The sequence below is a fragment of the Callithrix jacchus genome, chromosome 5 (assembly GCF_049354715.1).
Source record: "Callithrix jacchus isolate 240 chromosome 5, calJac240_pri, whole genome shotgun sequence".
Lineage (NCBI taxonomy): Eukaryota > Metazoa > Chordata > Mammalia > Primates > Cebidae > Callithrix > Callithrix jacchus.
The window spans coordinates 148644324-148665318 of NC_133506.1; the positions used below are offsets into that span (position 1 = coordinate 148644324).

General features: G+C 42.7%; 1 protein-coding gene across 8 annotated transcripts in view; it reads left to right on the plus strand.

The window, feature by feature from the left end:
* The window catches only part of MTUS2 (microtubule associated scaffold protein 2), a 744933-nt gene that overhangs the window by 675265 nt on the left and 48673 nt on the right, over positions 1 to 20995 (plus strand). For all 8 annotated transcript variants that reach the window (XM_078375228.1, XM_078375229.1, XM_054256733.2 and 5 more), the window contains one exon: positions 3932 to 3998. In XM_078375228.1, coding sequence (XP_078231354.1) covers positions 3932 to 3998 — 67 coding nt within the window. The remainder of the gene's footprint in view (positions 1 to 3931; positions 3999 to 20995) is intronic.

Consider the following 20995-nt stretch of genomic DNA (forward strand, 5'->3'; position numbering starts at 1 on the left):
CTGGAAACAGGCTAACGTGCAACTCACGAATCAACACCCAGGACAAAGACAGGCGTTTCAGGCTGTGGAGTGGGCTGTGAATGCAGCCAGGGTGTTGTTTCATTGGGCAGAGTAGTCAGGAGTGGACCCTGCCTCTCTCCCAGTCAGACATGAAAGGCTTCTTGGTAATAAGTGCTCAGATCCAAGCTGAGGCTCAGTGCAATTTGGATCTTGTTGCATCTGTCTAAGCATGACTAGGAAGGGAAATATTGATGTGCTTGTGTTTGATGAAGAGTGTGGACAATGGGTGGAAAATCCTCCCTTTGCCATTTCCTGGTGGGTTGAGCAGGGGACAGCCACTTCACCATAGAACCCCAGTTTTCTCTTCCATGAAGGGAAATAAGACCCAGGACCCTCTGGACAGTGTCTGGAGGAGTAAATGACATAAAGGGCTTACCTCATATTGTGCCTGGATTACAGAGAGTGTTTGATGCTGGACAGCTTGAATCACCTGTAGTAATTGATAAATAATACTGAGCCAGAACTTGCCAGAGTTCAGTTCTTTTCCTTGACATTTTAGTCATCAACAAACCTTACCAACCCTTCCTTGATAAGCCATGTGATGACTATAGTTTGGAACTGGCTGCTTTAGAGACTGAACTTGCAAAAGGATGGGGATGAGGGTGGATGGGGTCATTTTCATTGGGTCATCGTGATCTGTTTTAATAGCCACTGCTTCCCCAAATAGAAACGGTACAAAGTCTCTAATCTCACTTCTATTTCCTTTCCACTTCCTTGCCTATCTCTCTCTCTCTTCCCATCCCCTTCCTTTCTTTTCTTGCTTTTTTTTTGTTTGTTGGTTTGGTTCTCACTTGGTTTCCATTTCCATCAATCTTATTTGTGTTTCTCCTAAAGCAACAGATGGATGGGGAAGGCCTGGCCCCAGAGCATCAGCATTCGCTTTTCACAAAAGTGATTCAAGTCTGAAGATCTTCCTCAGCAATCTCCCTCACAGTCAGCACCATTCCGCAGAGGCCTGTCCCTCTCATAGGGCCTTCTGGCCACTCCTTCCCCACATGCCTGATTCTTCTGTGACTAGGAGTGTGGACTGATTTTTCTGTGATGTGGGAGTTCCCTAGGGCATGACTCTGTTAACATGCAGCAGGGGCCGTGACAGGGAGGCGAGGGAAACATTGGCTCTGAGTTAGAAATTAGAATTCATTTGTTGTTGTTATGTTCTGATTGCTCCCTGCCTTGCCCAGTCTAAGTCTTTGCAACTCTCATTGCTCTGAGAATGAATGCTGTATAATGCTATTTCTGTACTGATAAGTAGTCTTTCAATTCTCTGGATGTGTTTAGGAATTAGAGAATATGAGTATTCAAAATTATTCTTGACAGTAAAAGCAAGTTAGTTTTTCCACTAGGTTAAGATTATTTCAGGCTCAATACTGAAATTAGCACTCTCCAAAATACCAAATTTGCTTAACCTACAGGAACACGGTTGTCATCTGGCCATATTATGCTGCTGTTAGAATGAGCATATAATCCCTGCAAACTGTCTAATCAGAACATGTTGCCTGTTCTGGCTTCTCCAATCTCTGAACCACATCAAAAATTAAGCAAAATCAGGGCAGACCAGGAAGGTGCTTAGAAAAACAGAGCATAGGCGAGGCACCGTGGCTCACACCTGTAATCCCAGTACCATGGCAGCCACAGATTGGGCAGATTGCTTAAGCCCAGGAGTTTGAGACCAGCCTGAGCAACATGGTAAAACCTTGTCTCTACTAAAAATAAAAAAAATTAGCCAAGCATGGTGGCTACTTGGGAGGCTGAGGTGTGAGGATACCTTGAGCCTGGGAGGTGGAGGTTTGCAGTGAGCCATGATCAGGCCACTGCATTCCAGCCTAGGTGACAAAGTGAGAGCTTGTCTCAAAAACAACAAAAACATAAACAAAAACAGAGCATAAGACTGATAGGCAAATTCTAAATGTATTTAGATAATTAATATGGAAAAGCACCATTTAGATAGTTACAAATGAAATAAAAGGAAACAACAGAAATATGATAACAACTGACACTTGTAAGAGCTTGCTAAGTGCAGGAAACTACCTACATCACATACATGAATGTATTTAATCCTCATGACAACCCCGCACAGAGGGTGTGGCATTAGAGTGGATTGTTGAGATATATGGTAGGATTATGCAAGAAAATACGTGCTCTCAGGTGTAATTGCTAGCTTTGAAAATTGCTATGGGCTGGGATGGAAGGAGAGAACTTCATTAATGAGGTGGGAAGTGTCCATTTTATTCTCGACAGTCTTAGTCTCTTTGGGATACAGTAACAAAATATAAACTGGGTGGTTTATAAACAACAGAGATTTATTTCTCACAATTCTGGAGGCTGGGAAGCCTAACATCTAGGCTCCAGCAGAGTCAGTGTCTGGTGTGGGACACTTTCCTGTAAACAGTGCCTTCTGGCTGTATCCTCACATGGAGGAAGGGGCAAGGCAGCTCCCCTGGGATCCCTCTAATTTTATTCATGAGGGCTCCACCCTCAAGACCTGATCACTTCCCAGAAGCTCCACCTTCTAATATCAGCTTGGAGATGAAGATTTTAACATATGAATTTTAGGGGGACTTAGGGGGATACATACCTTCAGACTATAGCATGGTCCACTGTCCCCCTCAGAGGACAGATCTAGTGGTACATTTCCTTAAGGAAACCATTAGCTCATAATTATTTACTCCCATGATGAAAATAGCTCTCAGCATATTATGAAAACAGAGTTTTATTTTTGGCATGATGAATATTATGACACGGCTTAGCCAATGCCCTTTGGATAACCCGAGACCCTCCCACCAACCCAAAGCAGCACACTTGTTACCCGCGTCTAAAAACAGCACACCAGAAACAAGAACGGTCTGGTCACGTTCAGCACACATCCTTCAGAGGTGCTGAAACCAAAGGCAACAGTGGTTAAGGGAGAAAGAACATTCTCAAGGCCCCGATTATATTCATGTAGGTATTTGGTCCACATTTTAGTCAAAATTCCCTCTCTGGAAATCAGTTTGCTTTGAGAGTTCATTCTGCAGAATGGCGGAGACTTGCTTTGAAGGCCTGTATTTTGGTACCTCTAACTTGAAGAGAATTTATGTAGCACATCTTTTCTGGTTATGATTAGTAATAAAATCATAATACGCTGTTTATGGTGACTCAATAACGCAGATTACAAATTCAGCATATCTTCCACTACGTCCCTACTTTATATCAGAGAGTGTATTTGATTTAAAACAACTTAGCAGTCATTTAGTTATATGTGGCATTTTTTGCACTAAATGGTATTTCAAGTGTGAGATTTTCTCTTTTTTCATCTATTGATGCTGACAGTGGAACAAAAAACTTGGAAACCTTAAATATTGTTGTTGGTCATATTACAAAGAGAAAGGTTTCATGCTAAGCCTGCTGCCCTGATCCGTATTATTGATTAGGTAGCTAATCATGTATGGACAAAAGGCTAAGTTTAAAAAACACCTGGTAAAACAAGCATTTGGCCCTCAGGGAAATATGGGACAGACTTTTTTAATGGTCAAAAATCTCATTGTAGTGATAATCATAAACATTATATAATAATATATGGCAGTAGATTAACACATGGGACATAAATATGCAAAGAATTATTGCAGGATGATATACAAGATTGTAATCTAGATGAAAGCACAACCATGGGTATTATTAATATTCTGATGCAAGCTTTGTCATTTGAATGGGCTACAAATGAATGAGTCAGACTTGACTTTGTAAGTTTTTATATGCTTATATAACGTGAAAATTATCTCCTTAAGGACTGGACTTATAAATAATTGCTTAATATGATTCATTAATTAAACATGTGAAAGTGCTTATCTAGCATAACACTAGGGGACTCCCGGTATCCGTTTTGTTTTTTCAGAATGAAAGTGCCCTTGTGAAAGAAAAAGAGCTGTCAGTCGAACTTGCGAACATCAGGGATGAAGTTGGTAAGTAGGGCGTTGAAAATGAGGAGCATAAAGAATGTCTTTTCCTGATTCCTGTAAATGTGTAACAAAAGCAGTTACGCCTCCTGTAATAAGCCAGTGCAGACCTGCCTAGATGAATGAAGTATTTCACCCAGCACAGTGGTGGGCTGCTGTGGCCTTAGCGGGGCACCATAATTTTCACGTCTCTGTTGTTATGAAGACAGCTCCCTAACAGTTCGCAGTGGAACTCATCAGGCCTTGGCTCTGCTCTTCGCAGACAGCAGCACATGCATCAGTCTGCATTGATCCATCTGGGTCCCCTCTGATAAAAACGAGGTGCTGTCTGCAAGGTGCAGATGTTCCATGGCTTCCTGCTACTGTCTACTCTCTCGCGAAATACTCCGCGATCTAGAACAAGTTCAAAAACACAAATCTGATTGGATTAAAAATATGAGAGTTCATGTTGAAATTTCTAATCTTTGGCTGATGAGACGGTTTGGTTCAGTCTGAACCACAGTGACCTTACAGATAAAATGATCCCCAAACCCTGGGGATGTGGCTTTCACTGTAGGTCAAGGACAGGACCAGGTATTAGCCACGTTCTCATTGCTTGATCCCATTTTCCCTCTTGACCATCTGTTATTCTCTCCCCAGGAATCAGTCATCAAAGCTGAAATACACATGGCTTGTTCCCATTGCCCACTATTCCTCTCCTTACCAGAGAGCACTTCTCCTCCTTCACCTAGTGTGGTCCTGGGAGCAGCCCACCATGTGCAGCTGTGGCTTCCTCTGCAAGTGAAGGGATGGGAGCAATCCCAGGTGTCCTTGGCAGCCATGCAGATAGGCAGAAGGCTGGACTTCCCCAGAGACCACAGGCCCTCAGGTGTGCAGTCGACAGAATAGTGAGATCCAAGCTTAACTTTCCCCAGTCCTTTTTTATTCCTCTCTCCCTTTTAAAAATGTACTTTTTTTCTCCTCTGTGAGTTATGTGACTTCTTTGACATTAAGTCAAGACCGCAATGGTCTCTTCTCCTCTCTAAGGACAGTAGGTGCTTGTGGGAAAGCAGCAAATAACAGGCTCCTTCCCAGCCTTGCTTGTGTGTGATCTGGAGCAGCAGACCAGAGACAGTTTCCATTCTTTCCTAAGGAATGACTCACCATTCTTCACCTATGGAGCCACAGGTCCCATGTGATTGGCTGCCCTCCCGTGCATGCACACATTGCACATGCATGCATGCATGCACCACACACACACACACACACACACACACACTGAGGGCCTTCCTTCTCAGTGACTCCTATGGTCTCTTTAAAAGGTCCTTTCTCCTCCTTCCCCACTGATGGAAACCACCATAACAAAAAGGAGTTCCTCCTTCCTCATCTGATGAACTGCAAAGACCCACCCTCTCCACTCATCCGCTTTAGGGCCTGCCCTCAGTTAGGGGTGACTCTGAGGCCTCTTCTCAGCAAAGCTGCCAAAGAACAGGCTTCACCTCTGCTGACCTTCAGGTCAGTTCCCAGGGGATGTGGAGGTGGAGACAGCTGGCAGACCTTGCCTTGCCCCCTTCTGGAATCCACCCCGCCACCTTGTAGAGGTAGAGACCCTTTGAGATGGCACTGTGGGAGCAGCTCAGAGGCCTAGGCTAGAGGTTCTAAAATCCTCAACTCACAGTGATCACAATGTCTCAGTAATTTTTTTCACAGTCTCAAGGCCAAATAAATACCTCATAGCTCTACTGATTAAGGAGGTAGGTCTAAGCCACAAGTGCGTATGTCCTAACAACTTGGTGGCCATTTGAAAAACTGAACATACGTTGAAAGAAAAAAATATATTTTTGTTTCATTCTTAAGGAACCACAATGACTTGCTTGTGACTGGGTGCACACAGCTTCTCGAACCTTAGCATCTGATTGGATGAGGCCATCCTCGTGTCTTCTTTCACAATGATTTTTACTGCATACTTCTTATCACAGCAGAAGCCAAAACCTCAGCTTCGCAAAGACATGACATCATCAGAGGGAATGAAGTGGGAGCTAATGTTATGCTACCGTCAAAACTCTGAAGCCCCCAACCCAGCAGTTCACATGGTGTCCAGCAGGGAGACAGCATTGGTGTGTTTCCCCTGGAAGTATTAATGGAAGGAGCCCTGCAGTGCCCTGTGAGTTTACTGCAGTGGCCCAGGGTGCCTCAGCACACAGTTTGTGAACCACAGGCTTAGGGACACTTCCCTGCCCTCAGTGGCCAGGAGACTTGAGCGTGAGGAAGGTTGGGTCTGAAGAGGCTCAGGAACTAAAAGATGCTTATGAGATATGGTTCAGCTAGAAACGTGTGCAGTGTTACCCCCTGTAATTTCTAGCTCCTGCCAACTTTCCACCTCTTTTAGCAAGTTATGTTGGTCTTAGTTAAGGGAGCGATACAAAAGCATTGAATTATGTGAGAGCTATCAAGTCTGTAGCCCTGAAATGCTGTGAGCCAATCCCTGAGCATGCTTTTCTGTGAAATAGATGAGTTTCTAGGGGTTTCCAAGGCTTGTCAGTTCTGAGCATGGGCGGAGGCAGTTCAGGAGGGGTGAGCTGGTAGATCTCTCTGTCCCTCAAGTTCCCCCTCATAAAATGGAAAGTCAATTAAAGAAGATAATGCTGATGAAGCACTGTGTGAAGGTGACTCTCATAACTATCCAGTGTGTACCACCTTGAACCCAAAGGTAAAAGATGGAAATTTCCACTCCAGGGTGAATTTCTCCCCAGAGAGACATGTGCACTCCCCATGGGCAAGCTCTGGCTCTGGGGGCCCTGTGCCCCCTGATGCAGTTGTGTTGGGTGCTGGGTGTGCCAAGTACGAGGCTGCTTCTCTCTGTGCTTTCCTGAAGCTTCTAAACGCAGCAGGCGCTACCCAAGGATTACACGGGGTTTTGGGTTTAAGTCTTACTTGATTTCTGCATAAGGGCTAAGAATAGAACCAGAATTATCTGCCAGATGAAAAAGCATCCGGAGGGAGGGAGGAAGGCCTCAGCAGAAGCTCTGCCTGGTCCCTTCAGCCCAGCTCTTATCCCCGCAGACAGTTCCGCAGCAAGCACCCAATCCACAGCGGAGATTGCCTTGGTGAAAAAGAAAGACCAAGGGGAATGGGGGAATCAACTGTCAACTGCAAAGGGCATAAGCTCTGGCGTCTTGACATGCAGTGTCTTCTCTTCCTTGCTGGGAGAAGAGCGTTGAGCATGCAAACCTAGCTTACAGGTGACCCAGAGAGAGGAGTGTGGCCATTCCCTTCCCCTTAGCACCAGTCCTGTCCTAAGTTAAGACTCGTGTCAGCCGAGTCTAATGGGAGCTGGAGGTGGAGGGATGTGGTGGGACGTCGGGGAGATGGAATTCCTTAGGACTCTAAATTCAGCCAAGAAGGAAGGGAAGAAGAAAGTCAGAATAGTTAGGTGAATTTATTACAGATTCCAGAACAGGACTGCCCTGTCTCTCAGATCTAAAAATTGCTGCTTAAACTATTTCATACCCATTAAATTGCTGCCCTAAATTCCACCAATATCTGTTAATAAGTACCCATCCATGGTCCAAACTTTTGAGGTCAGTAAATGCAATCAAAACCTTTGGCATCTGGGCTGGGTACATTGGCTCATGCCTATAATCCCAGCACTTTGGGAGGCCAAAGTGGGTGAATCACCTGAGGTCAGGAGTTCGAGACCAGCCTGGCAAACATGGTGAAACTCTGTCTCTACTAAAAGAATACAAAAAATTAGTCCAGTGTGGTAGTGGGTGCCTGTAATCCCAGCTACTGAGGAGGCTGAGGCAGGAGAATCACTTGAACTCGGAAGGCAGAGGTGGCAGTGAGCAGAGATTGCGCCATTGCACTCCAGCCTGGGCGACAAGAGTAAAACTCCATCTCAAAAAAAAACCTTTAGCATCTGGTCAGAATCAGCTTTGTCTGTGTTTCCAGGCAAGATGCATATTAGAATCATCTGCAGTGCTGCCCTGGGCAACGCAATGAAAATATTTGCCAGTGAGGCCTAGACTATTTTGTTTTAAAGCCCCCAGGTGCTTATTAAGTACAGTGAAGCTGGAGATTCAATGAACTACACTGGAGGAACAAGGAGTTTGATTTGGGCCAGGGACAAGGTTGAGGCAGGGAGTACATACATCATTTGGGATAGGCCCTGGGCAGCAAGGCACGGCCAAGGGAGAGCAGCATAGGTGGGTGGGGAAAGGTGCAGAAAAGGAAAATTGAAAGACAAATCACAGCTGTTTGGAAATTACACAGCGGCTGGTCTGGCTCCTGAGAAATGGCAGAGGATATCCCCTTCCTTCACTCCCGTCTCCTTCCTTCACCTTTTCCTGTCTGCCTGGGGGATTCCGTCTTCTCAAGTCAGCCACCCTTCTGGTTAGATGGGCTTTGGGGAGCTAAGCATGGAAAGTAATCCCCGGTGCATTTGCAGACACTGCCCATTGATACCTCCCCATTTGTGACAACGCTGGTGGTATCACGACCGAATCTTCTATAAGGTCTGTAGTTTGAACAGTGCCCTCTACCAGAGACTTCACCTGTGTCCTCACACACTGGAAGAAAATCTCCAATAGTTTTTCAATAAGAATTTCCTGGCAATGGATTTACAAGTAAACCTTGAGAACATGCCCTAGTGAGTGCTGTTTTCTGATGCCAGGGATATGGCGGGTTTCTCCATACCGATGGCCAATTCTTCCTCTTCAGCGGGTTGTCCAGTGATTCCATTCAGTTCTGACACTACAAGCCTAGGGTTAGTATAGACCCCCAGGTTGAGGGCTCAGTCCCACAAGGCTGCCTCCTCCACCTCAGAAACCAGTCCTAAGTCTCAGCAGCCACCCAAGGTTTTGTCCAATCTGCTATAAACTCGGAGGTTCCCACAACTTCCTTTTCAGGTTTGGTAATTCACTAGAATGATGCATAGAGCAAGCTATATGGCCGGGGGTGGGGTGGGGGTGAAGAGGGGAGTGTCCATGCCCTCTGGGTGCACCATCTTCCCTGCACCTTGGTAAACTCACCAAACCTGAAGCCCTCTGAATCATGTTCAGGAGTTTATATAATTCTGGCATGGCACGGTGGCTCACACCAGTAGTCCCAGCACTTTGGAAGGCCAAGGCAGGTAAATCACTTGAGGTCAGAAGTTCGAGACCATCCTGGCCATGGCGAAACACCATCTCTACTAAAAATACAAAAAAAAAAAAAAAATAGCCAGGCATGGTGGCACATCCTTTAGTCCTGGCTACTTGGGAGGCTGAGGCAGGAAAATTGCTTGAACCTGGGAGGCAGAGGTTGCAGTGAGCCGAGATTGTTTCACTGTACTCCATCCTGGGAAACAGGGCAGGAGAAGTTTATATAATTATATCCCCAGCCTCACTTCCTCTCCCTGGAAGTTGGTGGGTGAGACTGAAAGTTCCAATCCTCTAATGACTTGTTTCTTCTGGTGACCAGCCCCATCCTAAAGTCAAATAGGGACCCTACCCTAAGTCATCATTAGCATAAACTCAGGTGTGATCGAAAGGGGCTCATTTTGAGTCACAAAAGGTAAACCTACCACTCGAAAAACTCTAAGCATTTTAGAGGCTTGTGCCAGAAACTGGGGAGAAAGACAGAACATATTTTCTACCACACCTAGACCAGGTCCTACAGTCATGGGGAATGATTCATTTAGCGAGGTTCTGAGCACCTTGTGTGGAGCAGGCAGGGAAGTCATAGGATTTTAGGACTGGTCCAGACCAGAGTGACAGTGTCCTCTCCATTGCGTTTTAGAGATCAGTCTACAGACGTGTTTCAAAGATCTTGGCTAAAGCTGGGACATGTGCAAAAAGCACCAAAGAGAACTTTGTTCTCTTTAATCTCAGGCCCTTCATGCATCCAACAGCTATTTCTTGAGCACCTGCTTTTGCCAGGCACAGGCTGGTCACCATGGGTGGTGGAGTAGGTTATGCCCTTTAAAGGGGCACCCCTCTGGGTCAGGGCTGAAATGCATCCATATTGCAGCTACTACCAAGCCCTGTGCCACTCAGAGGAAGGGACACTTTTCCCTAAATTGCACAAAGGCTCTGTGTGGGCTAGATTGACCCGATGCTTAGTACCAAAGATTCTGTGGTACATACAACTCAGCTCATCTTCTTAAAGAGTTTACAATCAAAGGCTCTGTGTAGGAAGTGCTATCTGCTGTGGACCTCATATGCTAAGGTATAGTTAGATGCCTATGGGCAGGGGAGGAGAGCACAATCATTGGGCACCTACTAACATCTGCTGCCGCCAGCAAATCTGCCCTGGACCAGTGGTTGCCATGACCACTTCCAGTCACTGCCCATTCTTCACACCTAACAACAGAAAAAGTGTTTCCCTCTTTCTTTTTCTATGTATTAGAGTCTTCATACTTGTCATTTCATGGCCATAAAATGTTCTGTCATGCTGATAAATTACAGTAAGCTCCTTTCGTTTGAACATTTGAATTTTTATCATTTTTTGCTGTTATGTAACAAGTATAGTGTTTGCAAATTACTTTTTACCTCTTTTGTTTTCTTGGAAATACGTTCTCAAAAGCACAGACTGATAATTTTGGGAGGATTTTACATTTGTTCCAAATGTATCTGTAATGCAAAATGTGTTGGATATTTATCCTGTAAATCAAGATAAAAGATTATGGTGGATTTCATCTTAGTGTTGCCAGGGTTGCCTTATAAAGAGGAAATTAAATCTTTTACACACACACACACACACACACACACACACACGCACACGCACGAGAAGAGACACATAATATCCAAGTATGTATCAAGCTGTAGTTTAGGATGGAGCCTTTTGTGGTTCAAGAGCAGAGTCCCTGTGGAGAACTGAGTTTGCTCACATTTGTGTTACATTGTACAGGGTGATTATTCAAAGTTCAGAAATCCAAAATCTGAAATGCTCCAAAATTCAAAAGTTTTTGAGCAGCAACCTGTTGCTCAAAAGAAATGCTGATTGGGTCCTTTTGGATTTCAGATTTTTTTATTATGGGTGCTCAACTAGTAAGTATAATGCAAATATTCCAAAATTTTAAAAAATCAGAAATGTGAAATGCTTTTTGTACCAAGAATTTCAGATAAGGCTGCTCAACGTGTGTTTCCTTGGAGACAGGGCACTCTGTGTCAAAAATGAAATCTGATCAAATTAGAATTTTAAGAGTATATGATGCACACAAAAGAATACATCATGAACTGGGAGTCCTGAAACCAAAAAATGGCACCAAGCCTCAATTTTACAGCAGTTGTAGCACCATTTCTAGAGCATAAAGGGAGGTATTTTGCCTTTTTTCATGATTGGCTGTCATATATTCTTTTTTAAGGCAAATAGAGCTGTTTGAGCTTATTCATCTGTAGCTGATTGATTTGATTTCATTGAATCATGCTTATAAAGAACAAACGCTTTCCTGTGTGTTTTGTTTAGGGTTAGGATAATTACCTGTTTGGGGAAATGAGGATGACTTAAGTTTCGGTTATCTGGCTCTAGGTGGTTTGTCTTGGGGTATCTAAATGGTGGCCTCCATTTTTATTTTTTTTAAATGCTGATCATAAAGGATCTCATCCTCAACTCACCCTCCGTGGTTGATGGCTCTTATCTGTGGGGTTGTCGGGAATTGGGAATGTCCTTGGAAAAGGCTTCCCCAGGTGGTGGTGGTTGTGGGAATGAAAGGGCATTTTGGATCCCCAGGAAACCAAAATCCAGCACCACACCCAGGGAGGAGAAACAGAGATGCTAGAAATAGATTTAATATTTGATTTTTCATTGCATTTTAAAATTTTCCAGAAAATAAAATATGACCCTTGATTTTTCTGTTGGAACACCACATTCTGAATTCCAGAGTCAAATACTGAATCATTGAAGGGCACTGATATATTTTTAAGCACTGAAATTGGTTTATAAGATGCTCTTGCCCAGAAGCACTCTATTTCTAGCAGAGTTTCGCGGGTATTGGACAGAAATCCAAATAGTTAAATCCATGTTTAGATTAAGGTCAGTTTATTGAAATATAGCAAAACAATACCTGCATGTTTTCTATAATATAAAATAAAGATATAGGAAAGAATTTTGAGAACTTGTTGTAAAGGTAAGGTAGGAATCTAAAGGATCATCTCCTTTCAAGATCATATGCCTTAAATTTTGTTTACTGCCATCAGGTGGATGTTTAAGGTTCTCTCCCCAGCCAAGCTGAGAGAGAAAATGACATCACAGTCACATTCTAACTGCCTTATTAGAAAACCTGAGTCTTAAAAATCACTGTGAATTAGACAAACTCCACCAGACAGAAAACATGCAGTGCAGTGGCGATACAGTGGAGCCTTCTGGCTGACAGCCCTCGCTGACCCTGCTGCTCCACCAGGCAGACCTGAAGGCCTGTTGAAATGTACATGGACCAGTGCTGCCTCCCCAGCAAACCTCCCGTCATGCTCTTTTCTGGGGCTGCTGAAAGCTGTGACTATCTGAATGTGGTGTGGAATTGGCTTTTAACTTTGAATTTTTCAATCACCCCAGCTACTGGCTTCACTGGCCAGAACTAAGTCACAAGGCAAATCTAACCACAGTGGAGGTGGAGAAATGTGCTTTTCTTCCCCTTGGTGACCTTGCCTAGATATTGCCCCATTCACCTGCAGCTGCCCTCAGTCCCCAGCACTGCTGGACAAAGCTGCCCTCTTGCTCCTGTGCCCCTTATGGAGCCTCTGTGCCCTCCTGAGCTTGTGACAGCCTCTGTTCTCAGTTCCCCCTCCCAAGCCAGGCCACAGGTTTTCATCTTCCTGCTTGCTTCAGATTTAAGATGGACGTTGCTTTTTTATCTTTACTGAACACTTTAAAAATACTAAAAATGAATTATAGTTGAAAAACAGAATGCTGTATGTAATAAAGCACTTTTCTTTCTTTCTTTTTTTTTTTTTTTTTTTTGAGATGGAGTCTCTGTTGCCCAAGCTGGAGTACAGTGGCACAATCTCGGCTCACTGCAACCTCTGCCTCCTGGGTTCAAGCTATTCTTCTGACTCAGGCTCCGTAGTAGCTAGGATTACAGGTGTGGGCCACCACACCTGGCTAGTTTTTGTATTTTTAGTAGAGATGGAGTTTTGTCATGTTTGCCAGGCTGGTCTCAATCTCCTGACCTTAAGTGATCTACCTGCCTCTACCTCCCAAAGTGCTGGGATTGCAGGTGTGAGCCATCGTACCTGGCCTAAAGCACTCTATTTCTAGCAGAGTTTCACAGGTATTGTGTAGAAATCCAAATAGTTAAATCCATGTTTAGATTAAGGTCAGTTTATTGAAATATAGCAAAACAATACCTGCATGTTTTCTATAATATAAAATAAAGATATAGGAAAGAATTTTGAGAACTTGATGTAAAGGTAAGGTAGGAATCTAGGTTTGTGACAGTGAGCACTGAATTATTATGTTCTTAAGTTATTGACTAGCATGCATTTTTCAAAGTTCTCATTTATAACTAGCAACCCACACATACACATACATACAGTGGAAGGTATTTGTGAGATGATTCACCATTCATGGTTATCCAAAAAAATTATCTTCTGGTCTTAATGATTATAATCCCTTATAGTTACACAGAGCTTAGTACCTCCAAGCTCTTGCATGTGACATGTGTTATTTATTCAAACAGTAAAGTAGGTATTGGTATCCTTATTGTATAGGTAAGAAAACTGAGGGTCAGAAAAAGTAAGTGATTTCCTAACAGCATACAGCCGGTGTGGGAGAAAAGTCTTAAATTCTTCCCACAAATAATATCCAAGTTCATCACAGCATTCCCACCCTGACCACCTAGTGGTTTTTTTTTCCCCAGTTTTTAATTTGGTAAATTAAAAAATAAGATAAACAAAATAAAATAGTTGTCACCCCTAACTTCATATGACTTTCACACAAAACCGTGATGGATGCTAGTATACATCTTCCCAAACATGGATTATAACACAGTGTGATTTAATTGGTCCTAGACTGTATCCATTAGGATTGGGTTCGGGTATGCCGAGCAAAATACCAAAACAATGGTAGCTTAATCAAGGCAGCTGTTCGTTTCTCTCTTACATGAGAGTCAGAAGGTGAGCACTGAGGAGCAGCTGTGGTTCTGCTCCCCTGTCCTTGGGGACCCAGGCTCCTTACAGCCACTGTCCTATGACCCCAAGAAGGAGGGCCATGATGCCCCCTGGGTCATGGTTCAGTGTGACAGTTGGTATGACAGTCATCACATCTATATTCCAGGTGACAGGCTGGAAGAAGGAAATAGAGAGGCAGAGAAGGTGGGTCTGCTGTCTTTGGGGGAAAGTGTCCAGGAACTGCACTTGACTATACATCTCATTGGCTAGAACTAAGTCACAAGGCAAATGTAGCCACAGTGGAGCTGGGGAAATGTGCTTTTCTTCGTCTTGGCGACCTTGCCCAGATATTATTTTATTACTATGGAAGAAGGGGAGAATGTGACTAGCAGCCCACGTCATAGGTCCTCAATTGCCTCAACAGTTAGGTGGAGATGATAGTCCTATCATATGAGGTAGGTGAGAACAAAGGATCTAGCAGAGTGTTTGGAAGAATAGTGGGTGCTCAATATATAATTCCCTTGAATCTCAGATTAGATTCTGCTGTTTTCTCTCTCTCCCAGCTTTAAAGAAGCTGAGTCAAAATTAAGAAACCAAGAAACCAGCAGAAAAAATAACCAGCCTTGGGATTACAAAAAGAATGTACGTTTCCTGATTCATAAAAATATCTGTTCTAAGCACACCAACTAAAAGACGAGTTTGTCAGATTAGATAAAATAAGAAAAGCAAGACTCAGCTACATGCTGCCTAAAAGAAACCCACTTCAAATATAAAGGCATAAATAAGTTAAAAGAGAAAGGATAAAAATATATATATACTATGCATCAATCAAAGGAAATTGGAGTGTCTATATTCATATCACACAAAGTAGACTTCAGACACAGGAATATTGCTAGGAATGAAGATGGCCATTACCGAATGAAAAAGAGGTTGATTTACCGAAAAGACATAGAATACCAAAAAGACAGCAATACCAGATATCGATGTGGTGAAAAATAGAGCTTCAAAACACATGAAGCAAAAATGGACAGAACTCAAAGAAAAAATAGACAAATCTACAATTATGGATGGAGACTCCAGCAATCCCCTGAGTAGCAGTAGAACAAGAAGGCAGAAAATGACTTTAGAGAATCAGTCAGCTGTCTAAGACCTGAACAAAACCATCTACCAACTTGACCTTACTGACATCATAGAATACTCTACCCAACAGCAACAGAATACACATCTTTTTCAAATGTATATGAAACATGTGGCAGCACAAACCATATTCTGAGACATAAAACAAATATAAAAGAATTGAAAGTATACAAAATGTTGTAGACTATAATATAGTCTATAAATCAGTAACATAAAAATATCTGGAAAAAAAACCCTCCACATGTTCAGAAATTAAACAACATCCAAGTAACACATAGGTCAAAGAGGAAACCGCAGGTAAATTGGGAAAATATGTTGAATTAAATAAAAACACAGCATATTGAAATCTGTGAAATGCAAAATTCTCTCTGATCAGCAGAGTTGGATCTTCTGACTCAATTTGTCCAAGAAAATTTAGGGGGCACCCAAAATATGTGCCAAGCTCTTTCCTAGGTAAGCTGATGGTGAGGTGAGGAGTGTTATTTGAAAGAAGGTTTAGATTTAGTAGGTTTAGTGTACTGTCTGAATTTTTTTGGGGGGGAAATGGAGTTTCGCTCTTGTTGCCCAGGCTGGAGTGCAATGGCATGATCTCAGCTCGCTGCAACCTCTGCCTCCCAGGTTCAAGTAATTCTCCTGCCTCAGCCTTCTGAGTAGCTTTGAATACAGGCCTGTGCCACCACGCCCAGCTAATTTTTTCATATTTATAGTAGAGACAGGGTTTCACCATGTTGGCCAGGCTGGTCTCAAACTCCTGACCTCTAGTGATCCGCCCACCTCAGCCTCCCAAAGTGCTGGGATTACAGTCATGAGCCTACTGTCAGAAATTTGAGAGTGACAATATAGCGTCAAATGAATGTGCTGATTTCCTTGCAAGATGGACCGCTCAGCATGACTAGGTCTGGGAATTACCTGCCCCTCTTACAGGAAAATAATATTGGATCTAAGCTGGAAAAATTTGAAACCAGTGATGTCAACTGCCATGATTAGATTTTATTCCAGTAAACGTAATTTTCTAAAGTCATTTTAGTTTCTATCCCAAACAAGTGCTTACTTATGTATAGTAATATTAATACTGCAAACTCCCTTAAACATACCGGGGACGGGGTTTGGTTGCCATGGAAAATACATTATCAACTACAATTTCACAAAACCGCTACACTTTGAGAAAACGATTTTTTCCAGTTGGCAGCAACATATTTTTTGATATTTATAAAATTCTGTTACATCTATATGCATAACACTTTCTGGTTATTTTATGTGGAGGTGTTTGTTTTGTAACCCTTTAAAATGTTTACTCTTTTATGAATAAAGATAAAGATAACTTTTTTCTGATATAAGTTATTTTTTTTCTTTGAGACAGAGCCTTGCCCTGTCACCTAGGCTGGAGTGCGGTGGTGCAATTGTAACTCCTGGGCTCAAGTGATCCTCCTGCCTCAGCCTCCAAAATAGCTGGGACTACAGGTGTATGCTACCACACCCAGCCATATATATATATATCCACTATATATTGTAGAAACAGGGTCTAACCATGTAGCCTAAGCTGTTCTCAAACTCCTGGACTCAAATGATCCTTCTGCCTCAGCCTCCCAAAGCCCTGGGATTACAGATGTGAGGCACTGTGCCTGCTATTGTTAATAGTTTAAAATCTTTGAGTTTAATCATTAACTAACCTGAACTGACTGGCTAGAATAGCTCCAATACCAAGGATGGCCCCTAAATCACCCTGGACACAAGCAGCTTCTGGAAACAGAGTCAGCGGCCTCCACAGATTTGGGTCTCCATAATCTAATATTTATAAGTGGTGTATAGTTTACAAAGCTCTTTCACACGTTATTGCGTTTGTTCCTGACAACAGCAGAAGGAGAAAGGCAAGGGAGATAATACCACCATCAATTTCACAGTAAATACGTCATGGCTGTAGAGAATAGAAGCAAACCCCAAATCACAAACCTATTAAGAACAGAGCTGCGTCCTTATCTCTTCCCATCATAACCGTATCAGGCCACCTTCACTTTGTAAGATCTAAATTGGTGTCTGAGAGAAGATAATAAATAGCATGAAAAAGATATAACGTGTGATGGATTTAACCTGGAAATGGCTGAAGAGCATTTTGCAAAATAGAAGTTGTAAATTACAGACAATCACATGCAAATTATGCAAACATAATTTTATTGAGTTTCTCACGAACAGGGACCTCCTCTTATTTGTCAGGGTATCTTCAGCCTCTGGCCCAGGGCTTAGCACAATGAATGTGGAGAATTCAACTGCTTCATTTTTAAACTTGACTGAACACAGATGTACCCTTTACTGTGCCAGGAGGAAAAGAAAGATATGACCAGGTCTCTGAGGTCCTGAAATGCCTGTGTATTGGAGAGACAGACACATAGCAGGTCATTTAAATACAGTGTAGGGAGCAAGGTGCTGCTCGTCTGGGAGATTAGAGGAGGGTCTGTAACACAGTCAGGGGTCCAGAAAAGGATGTAGGGGGCAAACAGCTGAGCCGAAAAGAAATGTAGGAGTCGGTGAACAAATGATTCTTCTGTACACTTGATCAGTTTCAGAGACAGCATTAATGACACCACTGACTTAATCTCTCTACTGGGAAACAGTGAAGACAGTTCTGTTTCCTTATGGCTATCCCTAAGCAGGAGGAGTAGAGCAAATGAGTTCATGTTTATGAAACTCTTACTATTGCTGCCATAAAAAGCAGGGCCAGTGTCTGGGATATGAGGCTCAAATGATTCTTGGCAGATTTTTTATCATTTGATTTTTTTTGTCATGTCTAAGCCATTATGAATTAGCCTCATTCACTCAAAGAACCACTGATACTACCAGGGCCATGATCAGGTATTCAAAAGTACTATCAGTCTATTTGCTTAATTTGGCAGATGATTTGAACAAATATATAAATTACAGTGTATGTTTATATAATAGATCACTCTTTTTGATAAGAATTGCATGTTTTCAGCCAACAGAAGTTAATTCTGTTGAAGAAGATGATAACTTGACCAATTCTGCATTACAGGTAATCATGTAAAGACCTAACTAGGTCACTACTACTGAAACCAAAGTTTCAGTTTGAATCTGATGAAGATTCAGGGCTCTTCAACACAGCTGTTTCCTTTTTACAAGGTCCTAATGAACAACACAATCAGAGTTTAGCCAATCAGAAAGATGGTTGCAGGTGAGGTGTCATCCAGAGAGACCAGGCTGGCAGCTAAGTGCAGACACTTACTTAGTGGATTTCCTGTGGTCCAGCTTTTAAAACTTGCCTTGTTAGTACACCAGGAATGGTTCTTTCAGGGAAATACATTTAACTAAGTTTACTGGAACATGCTGTAGAAAACCAAATTGCCAATTTATTAATTTACAATGAGAAATATCTCTTTATAGGCAGGTCTACCTGGGAACCAGGTGATGGTTGTCTGGGAGTTTAGAGGAGGGTTCATAACCCAGCCAGGGGTCCAGAAAAGGCTGTAGTGGGGAAGAAGCTGAGCTTTAAGGAAACGTAGGAGTCAGTGAACAAATGATTCTTCCCTGCACCTGATCAATTTTAGAAAGCCAAATTGTAATCAGCGGCTGCTCGGTGAACCAAAGTCAGTTGCGTGCTGTTAAAGTCCTAATGGCATCTTGCCAAAATATCCCTGAAGAGCCAGCTGCATAAGTATTTTTTTCTAGGTCCCCAGTCTTTAGACATCCCCATGGGAGGAGATGGAATTCTATTAGAATCACCTGGAAGCTTTTACCAACTATTCATGCCCTGTCTTCTGCTTCTAACCATAATACCATAACTGGTACTGGCTGTCATGACCACCAGTACACAGCTATAAAACAGACGAAACATGAGGCAACTGTTTCCAGGCACTGCACAGTTAATACCATAGTCTGTAATCCACATGAAAAGGGAAGCACATGAAATTAGTCCCCTGTTAGCCCCAGCTTACTGCCTGGGCACAGGAGGTGTCCAGGTAGTGACTGCCATCTTGCTGGGCCAAAGAGGTAAACACCAGAGTACAGGGCAATTGAAGTGGCTAGGAATTCCACTAGCTACTAGTGGAGTGAGCACTGGACAGGAGTAAGCTGAGCAGAGGGCCCCAGGGATTACATGGAGGGGTTTCCCACGTGATCGTAGGTGAAGGGTAGGCTGCACATATCCAGAGGGCCCGCAGAGGGCAGCTGCAGCAGATCTGAGTGCTAAGTGGAGGTTCCACAGGTTGTACAGTGCTGGGAAATAGGGGAATTCCAGCCCAGTCAGGGTGGGAAGATTCTCGCCAAGTACTGTAAGCAATCAGTTGCCACCTGAGAAAGACCAGTTTCTAGAATGACCATTATCTAGAACAAGTGTCTCTCTAGCGCTAAAGGCAAACTGAAATAGACCTACCCTAAGAAAGAATGAAACCATGTGTGACAGAATCAAAGGAATCCAGTAAGTTAACTGCCTGCCAGAACAACACACTCAATGCCCATTAGTGTAAGACAATGACATACAAACTCCCTGCCATACTTCATCCACAGTGTTGAGCATAAGTAAAAAAAATAGACATACAAGGAAGCAAGGTCTATAATCAAGGAAATAAACAGTCAATAGAAATGGGTATTGAGGGCCAGGTATGTTGGCTTACGCCTATAATCCAAGCACTTTGAGGGGCCAAGGCAGGTAAATTGGTTGAGTTCGAGACCAGCCTTGGCAACATGGCAAAACCCCATCTCCACCAAAAAAAAATACAAAAAAAAAAAAAATTAGCAGGCCATGGTGGTGCACACTTGTAGTCCCAGCTGCTTGGGAGGCTGAGGTGGGAGGACTGCTGGAGCCCATAAGGTTGAGGTTGCAGTGAGCCACAATCATGCCACTGTACTCCAATCTGGGCAACAGAGCAAGACCCTGTCTCAAAATAAAAACAAAAATAAGGTTGTGTTAAATAAAGAGAGAGAGAGAAAGGAAAAATGAGTATTGAAATAACCCAGATGTTGGAATTAGCAGATAAAAAATGTTAAAGCTAAACACTTTCTAGCACTTCCAGGAAAAGGGGAATGTAATGAGTAAATAAGTAGAGAGCACAACAGAGAAATAAAAACTATTATAAAAGAACCAAGTGGAAATGTGAGAACCAAAACGAGAATCTCTGAAATGAATCATTTAACGGATGGACTTTTAAGCAGACTGGAGACTGCAGAAAAGAGTCAGTGAATTGAAGATAGATCAACAGATATTAGCCAATCAGAACAGAGAGGATTTTTTTTTTAAATGGACAGTCCCAGTGATCTGTGGGACTATAGCAAGCAGGTCTAACAGATGTGTAATTGAGTTTTCAGAAGGACAAAAGAGAAGAGATTGAAGGGAAGAAATACTTAAATAATGGGCAGAAATATCCTGAGTTTGATTTTAAAAGAGCAACTTGAAGACCCAAGAAGCTAAGTGAAACCCAAGCGGGATACATGCAAAGAATGCCACACCTAAGCACATCAGGGCCAGGCTGCTGAAAATCAGATAGAAAGAGGAAATATTAAAAAGCATCTAGTAAAGACACACATTACATTAGGGAAGCAAGGATGTAAATGACAGCTAGCCTTGTCAGAAATGAACAGAGCCCAGAAGGCAGTGGAATGACATTTGTATTAAGCACTGAAAGAAAAAAAAAACCTGTCAACCAGAATTCTATATCTAGAGAAAATATCCTTTAAAAATGGTGGAAACTTAGATCTACAGGAAAGAATCAAGATGGCCAAATGGTAAATACGTGGATACATATAAAAGACTATTCTTTTGTTGTTTTGAATTTGTTTTTAAATGTTCAGTTTGAT